The sequence below is a fragment of the Panicum virgatum genome, chromosome 4K, assembly GCF_016808335.1.
Source record: "Panicum virgatum strain AP13 chromosome 4K, P.virgatum_v5, whole genome shotgun sequence".
In the NCBI taxonomy this organism is placed as follows: Eukaryota; Viridiplantae; Streptophyta; class Magnoliopsida; order Poales; family Poaceae; genus Panicum; species Panicum virgatum.
The window spans coordinates 36,578,534-36,587,848 of NC_053139.1; the positions used below are offsets into that span (position 1 = coordinate 36,578,534).

The 9,315-nt window shown below is 45.5% G+C and overlaps 2 protein-coding genes and 1 long non-coding RNA gene across 4 annotated transcripts; 2 read left to right on the plus strand and 1 right to left on the minus strand.

Annotated features, from left to right (window-relative positions):
- The first annotated feature begins 1,280 nt into the window (after positions 1 to 1,280).
- On the plus strand, positions 1,281 to 3,693 carry LOC120703771. The gene has a single exon (XM_039987943.1). The coding sequence runs from the start codon at positions 1,373 to 1,375 to the stop codon at positions 3,395 to 3,397; it is 2,025 nt and encodes a 674-aa protein (XP_039843877.1). The 5' UTR covers positions 1,281 to 1,372; the 3' UTR covers positions 3,398 to 3,693.
- A 2,238-nt stretch (positions 3,694 to 5,931) lies between these two features.
- On the plus strand, positions 5,932 to 6,931 carry LOC120703774. Its single transcript, XR_005687249.1, has 2 exons — positions 5,932 to 6,184; positions 6,496 to 6,931. It is a non-coding gene; the product is annotated as an uncharacterized LOC120703774 (long non-coding RNA).
- An 865-nt stretch (positions 6,932 to 7,796) lies between these two features.
- On the minus strand, positions 7,797 to 9,039 carry LOC120703773 (atherin-like). 2 transcript variants are annotated; one of them, XM_039987944.1, is made up of 3 exons: positions 8,683 to 9,039; positions 8,458 to 8,589; positions 7,797 to 8,162 (listed from the first exon to the last, which is right to left on the minus strand). In XM_039987944.1, exons 1-3 carry the CDS (start codon positions 8,963 to 8,965, stop codon positions 8,098 to 8,100), a joined length of 480 nt encoding a protein of 159 aa, XP_039843878.1. In that variant the 5' UTR covers positions 8,966 to 9,039; the 3' UTR covers positions 7,797 to 8,097. The 2 variants fall into 2 exon arrangements, with proteins under 2 accessions (XP_039843878.1, XP_039843879.1); XM_039987945.1 differs by having other exon boundaries at positions 8,458 to 8,586; positions 8,683 to 9,029.
- Between the last annotated feature and the right edge of the window lie 276 nt (positions 9,040 to 9,315).

The window sequence follows — 9,315 nt, forward strand, 5'->3', positions numbered from 1 at the left end:
TATACTTTTATATTTAGAGCTCTATTCACACCTCAACTTTCAATATTTGGACAAATGAGTTGAAAGGAATTCTTGTGACAAAACCCATTTACACAACCTCCATTATCCATATATCTCTCCCTCTCACAAAAGGCCGTTAATTTGGACGATGTATATGGCGCCTCTCTGTGGTTTTGCGATATGGTGCCTCCGGCCACGGTGATTCATATCTCTCTCTTACTTGCCTTGCTCTCATGATGAGCTTGATGGTAGTGTCTAGTGAGATCCTGTTACTCCTTGGATCGCGTTCAAGCTGATCCGGAGTTCGGGGAATAAAGAATGAGCAAATTTCTTTTAAAAAAAAGAGATCCTGTTACTCCTTGTTTGGTTCGTTGTGTGCTAATGAACAATGATTTGTGCAAATCTCTATGCATGGAGTACTAAACAAAGTTTATTTGTAAAACTTTTTCGCAGATGAGTGTAACTTTTCGTGACGAATCTATTAATCGTTGATTGTCTACCGTGATGCTACAGTAACCATCCTCTAATCGTGCGGTCAAAGGGCTCATTAGATTCGTCTCGCAAAGTAGTGCAAGGGTTGTGGAATTAGTTTTGCAAACTGACTTTATTTAATATCTCTAATTAATGGTAAAAGTTGCTACAGTTCATAATCACTCTGTAGACGTTCTGACCTCTTCTTTTTCATCACACTTGCAAAAGAAAAAAGATTCAATATCGATTTATGTTCCATGCCGTCTATGAGATGGATATGAATGTTAGAAAATCATCTTTATATGTGTTAATCATTAAGTATTTAAATTATATTTACTTTATATTGATAATATTTTGATATATTAATTATCCATTCGTATGTTATTTTTATTAGCTATCTTTATGTGCCTACTTGTATTGTGATTTAAACTCAAACAAAATCGTTGACAAAGCAAATTGATAGTCGTGATAGCGCTATCTTCCAAATCGAAAAGGTATCTGAATTTGAATTATTTATTTTGTATTTGTATTCAATAAGATTTATATTCAAATTCTAACTATTCATTTTGTATTCATATCTGATAAGATTAAAATTCCAACCAAAATTAAAATATGATAATATATGCTATCTAACTCTAATTCCATGGGTATTGGATCCGAATACATCCAACGTTACTCTCCGAGTTGCCAATCTAGTCGACAACAGCTTACGGAACCGGAATCACAGAGTCGACGCTTCATAGATCTCTACCACAGAAGATCCTAATCGCAGACCCCTGCGCTTCATCAGCCTCCTCTCCCATCTCTTTTTTTTTTGAAGTAAATCCTCTCCCATCTCAGATCGATCTCAATTCTGAACCCCGTCTGAACCTCCGCCTCTCCGTCCGTCTGGCCGGCGACCATGGCTCGACCTCCACCCCAGATCCTACCCCTCCTCGTCCTCCTCCTTGTCTCTCTCTTCGCCCCAGCCACAACCGCGGCCGCGTTCTCGGGCCTCGACGCCTTCCTCGCGTCGGCGGCGGCGCGCGACCCGTCCGCCGGCAACGACACCTTCGCCGCCCTCCCCGCCGGCCTCCGCCGCGCGCTCTCCGCCCCGACCCCGCTCCTCCCCTCCCGCCTCCTCTCCCTCACCGCCGCCGTCCCCGTCCACGTCCGCCTCGCGGGGGCCTCCTTCCCGGCCTCCGCCGGGCGGTCCCTCCCCTCCCTCGTCAAAGCCGCCGTCTCCTCCGCCCCCTTCCTCTCCAGCCGCCGCCCGCACCGCCTCGCGGTCTCCCACACCCTCCACCTCGACGTCACCGGCCCCGTTGCCGCGTCCAAGCTCGCCAACGCCGCCGGCAACGCCGTCCGCGCGCACCTCGACAAATCCCCCGCGCCCTTCCACGCCAACGCGCTCTCCGGCGTTCCCTACTCGCTCGTCGACGTGCTCGTCGCCGAGGACTACCGCGCGCTCGCTGACTCCGGCCCCGCTGAGGCCATCTACATCTACTTGCTCGACCTCGGCCCGCAGCCGCGCCAGTACGCCTACACTGCGGCCGCCTCCGGCACCGACGTCTCCTCTCCCGGGTATTCCCGCTGCCTTGGTCCCGTGTGGACAGGCAAGGATCGGTACATTTGGATCGACCTTGGTGCCGGCCCGGTGAACTATGGCCCGGCGCTCTCTGGAGATGGTGTGCTCCCCCGTGGTGAGTTCCACCCTCTTGCCACCCTTCACGGTCGGCCCAAGTCGGAGAAAGCTCTCCTCGCTGATCTGGCATCGCTGGTGCTCAGTGCTTACAAGTCTTTACTAGTGCCGTCACTCAGAATTCCAGTGCATTATGAGAACTCGTTGCTGATTCGGTTCGTTCACATCCATGGGGACCGGAAGGAACCAGAGGGGCTTGATTTCCGTGTGATAGAGCAGTCGATTCGAGATGGGGATCTACCTTATAGTGGGCAGAACTTGAAGTTTGATTTGCACACGGTCAGGTACTCTGAATGCCCAATTTGCTCATTTGCAATTGCCCGGTCGACAAACTCATTTACATCGAGGTTCCTGTTTGAAAATTACACAATGATAGTGAATGAGTACTTGGATTCCAAGCTGTTGAGGCAGGTGCTGTCTGATTCGTCGGATGAGATACATCGTCTGGCTGGTGTTCATGACAATGATGAGCATGACAAGGTGGTGACAGTTTTTGTGTTTGATTTGGATTACGATAAACTTTTGCCACTGGATAGGTACCACCAGGCAGTGGCATTCGGGGATATGGTGCTTGCTGTGAGGACGAGGAGCTCACAAACTGTAAGTGACTACACCTGTAATGGTCGACATGTGCTTACAATGACTAGAAACCTTGAGCGCCCAATCATTGGCTCAGTTCTGCAGAGCATGTGGGGGGTTTCACCCACACATCAGTCATGGAGCCCTGAGCACAACGCCACAGTTGTTGATTACACTTGGAGCACTGGGCATACACCATTTGGTCCTTTTTCAGAGACCAAATCACTGTCTTTTGTGCAGAAAGATGCAGCTCGGAGGAATGTTCTTCTCACCACCCTGAACTACACAATCACTAGCACAATTTATGTTTTGGAGTCAATGGCAGCGCATGGTGGGGAGAACATACTTCTTAGAAAGAAAAGGCACGTTGAATTCATTCAGAGGTGGAATTTGCTCACATATAAATTGGACAAGGTGGTTTCAGCCATGTCACGCTTGGACTACGATAAGGCAATGTACCTTTTGAGATCTTCGGACCATGATCTGTATGAAATTCACTCATTGGTGTATCAGGCGTCCCGGGAGCTTGAGGCTACACTGGTTTGCTTCAAAGATCCACCATTCCCTTGGGTCTCAGTTTCCATGTCTGGAGTGTTTGTTTTTGGTTTCTTTTATGTGTACTCAAAAAGGAATAAATTATTTAGGAGCAAAAGGAAACAGTTTTGAGTTCTGACAGCATTTTAGTTCATGGATACTGTCTGAATGTTTGAGCCTGATAATACCATAGTTAGACAGCACTCAGGAAGTTGCATCCCTACACATTACATTGAGCTGTAACGCAACAGGGGTTGCATCTTGTTTCAAGCAGATGAGTTTACTTGTGTGAGATATACTGGATTCTTTCGAGGGAAGTAATACTCCCACTTGTGTTGTAAGTTCCATGTGCCTGAATTTGTCCTTGATACAAACTGTTGATCTAGAATTTTCAGAATTTATTTTAATTTACTGTGGATTGTCTTGTTTCCTTTAGTTCTCATCGTATGGATAACCTTGATAGATGCTATGCTCATGTCTAGTTTTCAGATTGCCTGCTAACAGTAATACTAGATGCTATCATGCTACACAACGTCGGTGCCTCAGTATTGTTTGTTATTCTGGTATTTTGTCTGGCAGAATGATCTGCTAATTATATAACATTTTAAACTGCAAGAGAGTACGTTTAAGATAATTATTGGCTAGTGACTTTATAGGCTGTGTCAGACAAGTAATGAATCCATTAAGTGATTGTTTATTTGTTTTAGCTAACACCCTCATATGATTTATTTAAAAATGGTGATCATCGATCATCATGTAGAAACTAGAACATTTAATTTAAATCAGCTTTAGTACAAATCATTTTTTAGAATGGAAGGGTTATCACCCAAGTCAAATTGGGGTGATGACATGATCCCAAAGGAAAAGTTTCTGTCCAGATCGACTGGCTCTACCAATATGACTGGCTTTACCAATATTGTGCCAATGAGATGGTTGCTGAATGAAACACATTTCTTTCTCCAGTGCTCCGGCCCAAATTCGGATCTGGCCCCTCCCTTGACATCTTGGGTGACCTCGCTGGTGGTGAGAGGGAAGTGGCCATCTGCTTGGCTTCCTAGCCTATAGTAGTTTTCCTTTGTAGTAGGTGCTTGGATGGACAATAAGTAGAGGACCTATGCTCCGCCACATCTCATCACTCCCAGGGTCATTGTCGCCGTCGGCTTCCTTACCGTCGCAGTCGACCAATGTATCAATGAGGTGAGCAATAAAATGAAATGAAATAAAACCCCTTCTCCCCCTAACTTATAGCTTCAGAATCTCAGATTTGGGCTCTGGTGCTCTTGGGAACCAACCGTGCCCCTTCATCGCTGGCAGATATGCCGCCTTGAGGCGGACAGCTCTGCTCTGAGCCTGATGGCATTGCTGAACCCAACCAGTTCCAGCATCACAAGGCTCTTAGGCAGGCTGGCTGCCATGCTGCCCATCCACCGAGCTCGCTCCTATGCTTGTTGCTCCCTCACTGGAGCTGCATGGCGGGAGCTCAGATTGCTTCCTGACACCATAGCAGCTCTTCCTTGGCTCGACGAGGGCATGTGGGGTTGCTATGATGTCCACCATTCCTATATGCTAGATAGGGCTAGGTATAGCCCCCCCCCCCCCCCCGGGGGGGTGATATCGACCATCAATGGGATCACACGGAGTTTTTTCTAGCCTCTTGTGGCTGATTAGGTGTTAAAGAGTCTATATATGTAAGACTGTTCTTTGAGCTTAATGAGGTTGAATGAAATCAGATCCAATTGGGCCAACACCTTATGTCTAATTGCTGAGGGAGCAACAATAGTTGCTACTGAGTCAGTGGCCCTATGAAGGGATCTTCTGCAAGCTACTGCAGGAAGTGCCCACACTCAGGCCCATGCCACAAAACAGAGTGGTGTCTTTCCCCTGTACTACAGATATGATGGTGCTGCCTCTGCTATCCTACAGAAGCCGCACTTCCTTGCCATGGCTATGAGCATTCTGCTGTTGGTGCTTCGACATGAATCCTATGCATGTCCAAAGCATTGCCACAAACTCCATGTGCAAGGTAATCGGGATTCTTTGGGTTGAGCACTGACCTCTTGAACGACTTTGAACAACAGGAATGCTGTCACTGCCCTTCAGATTTGATGAAGACTTGCATGCTCGATATTGTCTGAGTCTGGTGAAACACCAAACAAACCTGTAGCTCGGAAATAAACCTCAAAAAGTGCCATGTCATTGAAGGCACCTGAGTGGATTGCTGGCAGGTTAAAAGAGGCCCTTGGATGCAGTCTCCCCATCGATCTCCATTGTTTCCATTCAATGTTTGCCATTCCAGTTCTGTACCTGCTTTCATTTGGTTGATTGCTGCGACCAAGAGCAACTTATGTGAGCCAATGTCTTACTTTTGGTTTTCAATTTATAGCTAGGAAGCCACTGTGCTTTGAGGATTCCTAGCCACATGCTGTGCTTTTTGAAGAAATTCGTAGCTAGGAAGGTGCATTTTTGGTGCTACGAAGCTTTGACTCTTCAGTGCAAAGACTTCAAACTGAGATTGAGATGGTGAGATGCCACCAACCCCTGCATACGTTGCATTGACCCAGCCGGCAGCAGGCAGCAATTAATGAATCCATCGGGAGTAGGCAGCTCAGTCGTGACTCGTGGGGCAGACACATCTCATATTCAGGTGCTTAAATACCCTTGCAATAAGCAGCAATAAGCAGGCAGAGGCAGTCATCTCCTTCACTTCACCTTGTCTCCGCCGAGAGCAAATGGCGCTTGCTAGCAAATGCTCTGCCACTCCAGGTAGCGGTCCTCCGGCTGCTCCGGCCGTGAAGCCAGGTCCAGGTTGCGATTCTCCAGCTGCTCCGGCTGCTAAGCCTCCAGGTGCTCCAGGTAGCGATTCCCCGGCAGCTCCAGGAGCTGACCCCCCGGCAGCAAGACCCGATAAGCCTCCAGCAGGTAGGGATGCAAATGCAATTACTCCGTGCTTGCTTACATGGAAAACTTCTTGCACCATGAATCTGCCGGGGTCTGTTTTGATATTAGTATATAATAATTAATAACTAACTACAGAAGTAAGTACTGTTTGGAAGATGGCGATTGGCCTGGGGGCTGAGAGTTTTAGTTCAAATTTAACACTTTCTACGAGATTTTTAATTAAATTCTAAGGATTTTGGATTCCAAACATACCTTCTCAAGGCATAGCCAATTGCAATTGAGGATGAACATTTTACCCTTTGTTGGCTAATACATTGTTCTTGGCGTTGAAGGTCAGGCGGGTAAAAAACCTGAGAACAACCCATTTCCGCCGCCAATCCTTGATCCATGATATATAATGACATAATAGGAACAAATTAATCAGCAATAGTTGGGATCCAGTAGTGTTCTTTTAGAAGCTAAGAACTGGCCGACTGGGATCGGTTGTATCCCTGGTCCAGCAAATAACTTTGGTTGAGTGCAATCTTGGTTTCAGGTGAACAGTATTGTGTGTCAATTTTAGGTTAAGATTTTGCTTAAGATCCACAGTCTGTATCGAGCCCTCTCTTCTGCTGCTTGCTGCAGTTGAACTTCGCCTTAAAGTTGTAGCTTATGTTTTAGTTCTGTTGGTATCATGCAGCAGCAGCTCATGTGTTGTCACTGATCTCCTGATGTCTCCGATTTGTTTTTCATATTATATGGTAAGTTATTTACAGAACTTTTTTCAAATTGAGTTTTAGCACCGTTTCTTTTCCTTGGTGTCATGAAAATTGAATTTTCGTCCGATGGTGTAAGAAAATTGAGTTTTGTCCATCGAACGCATGTGAAGGTTCGTCTGTCATTTATATGTGAAAGTTCAGTTTTCGCCCACTAGATAGATGGAACTTTCTCATCCCAATGACAGAAACTCTATTTTCGTTCATCCGCTGAACGAAAACTCAATTTTCATCTTAACGTAAGATGAAGACTCATTTTTCATTCATCCAGCAGAGGAAGGTGCTAGTTTGTTGTAATTTGCTCTAGAGAAATATTTTTTAAATAAAGCGAGCATTGAAATAAAAAAATCTGATTTTATTGGTTCTAGGTGGTCTCCAGTCCAGGTACTCGTGATTGAATCGACAAAGTGCTCAAAGAAATTGCATGATCAAATCTTCCTCTCTCGTCTTTCCTTGTTCAAATTAAAGAATTGATATTTATCAAGAAGCACCAACGTGGCTTGACTCTTCGTTATCTTAGTTTCTATTTCTCCTTTTTCCTTGTTTTGTTTTAAATACACTCTCTTATAAGCTATAAAAAGACTTGTCCGTGGGAGCTACCAACAATTTCCCGGCAAGGTCATGGCAAAAGCAAATGCAACACAACTGAGGTAATATGGGTTGAAAAATTACTTGATGAACTAGTAAATAATGTTTCGGTTCAGGTACATCGAAATTTGATATTTTGGTATCAGAATAAAATCTGTGATTAACCATTATCAGTGACTAGTAAATAATGTTGATGTGTGACCCAGGATCACTGTTAACATTGTTGAAGGACACTGCAGGGTACTACTACAGCCGTGGAGATCAGATATTTTGGATTCCAGGTCCTGACATTCAAACCGGAGATGAACTTTGCTGCATCCCACCCATAAAATTTTAATTTCTCGCGACTAAACTTTAATAGCAACAACATAACAAATATGTAATATCGGTACATGTTTGCTCAGTTTTCTAAACCATAACCCAGTACAGAAAAATCATTTACATCAATAAGTGGCAACACATACACCCTGTAAATACTACTAATTACTGGGGATTCTTATCTGAAATTTAAATCTAAACTTGAATTTGATCTATGCCAGATCTGAAAATTATGCTGGACAGCATTGGGATTTTGTCGCTGCTCAAGAAATATCATGGGTCAGGTGTTGGGGCCTTGGGATCATGCCGGGTCCCTGCACCTGGACCAACAGGTTGAGCTGCAACACCATCGGAGCAGCCAATTAATCAAATTCATAAGAAAAATAAAATAATATACGGCATGAAGTTAAATAGTGATGATCTTAAATTTGCACGCTAACTAATAATCAGTCAAAAACTCAAAATGATTTTGCATGCTAACCTAAGAGCGTTGCATGGTGTCCTATACTCTCAAGATAGAAGACTAGTAGTCTAGAATGATTAATTAAAGCACCATCTGGCACCATAAGAATCCTTGAGGAAAGTTAATAGGCGTCACCCAGCCCACTAGTTACTTGATTCCATCATCCTTACCTTGTTGTGGATCACATGGACAATCGCCAGAAGGTGGGTATGCTGGTGGCTCAACGGCAGGAGCAGCCTCATCAGGATCGCAGCCATCGGGCTTCTTGGCTGGAGCTGCAGGAGGATCACATCCTGGAGCTGCTGGAGGACGCAGGACCAAGGAGAATATCATAGCATTCGTGAGACTCGATTTCATAGATTGCAGCCGTAAGAGCTAAGAGGCAAGTAGCCTACCTTTTGGAGCATGTGAACAATCGCCTTTGGCTGAGGCTGCTGGAGGCTTAGCGGTCGTCACGGCCGGAGGATCGCTGGCGCAAGTGGTCAACAGAACAGTCGGGGAGGTGGGGTAGGTGTTAACAAGTGTCATTTTGAAGGTGCGCAAAACCCCGCCGTGGCTTAACCTCTTGAAGAGAACAAGTGCCATTTTTTTAACACAGTTCAAGCTGAAAGTAAGGTGTTCTACTGCATTGGGCCCAGACCGCCGGTTGCCTGAAAGGCCAAAGGGGTATTTATGCATTTGGATGCCAAGATCTCAAGGGTCCGGTCGACGGCCGGAAAGCCAGCAGGCTACCTGCTCCGGCGACTCGAACTTTCCTGAGAAAAATGCATGCGTTCATATATCAATAATCTCAAGTGGTGGAGTGTGACTTTGGTAGGGACGTACGGTCTAAGTCCACTGCTAGAAAATGTAGCACCAGCACAGGTCAGCGGTTAGTATCGGCGGCCGGTACCAATTGCTCAGATTGCAGCTCCCATTAAAAAAAAAAAAGATGTCAGATTGCAGCTAGCCATGAGGGCGACGTATGCAGAGGAAGGCTGGTGCACTCCCAGTATCAAAAAACCACAATCCATCGAACCAACTCGTAG

Bases quoted from the DNA above. Each gene is read 5' to 3' on its own strand.
- LOC120703771 (XM_039987943.1), top strand. From the start codon at position 1,373: ATGGCTCGACCTCCACCCCAGATCCTACCCCTCCTCGTCCTCCTCCTT.
- LOC120703773 (XM_039987944.1), bottom strand. From the start codon at position 8,965: ATGCATAAATACCCCTTTGGCCTTTCAGGCAACCGGCGGTCTGGGCCC. The intron at 8,590-8,682 runs GTAGGCTACTTG...TGCGTCCTCCAG, and splicing joins TTGTTCACATGCTCCAAAAG to CAGCTCCAGGATGTGATCCT. The intron at 8,163-8,457 runs GTAAGGATGATG...ATGGTGTTGCAG, and splicing joins TCCATGTGATCCACAACAAG to CTCAACCTGTTGGTCCAGGT.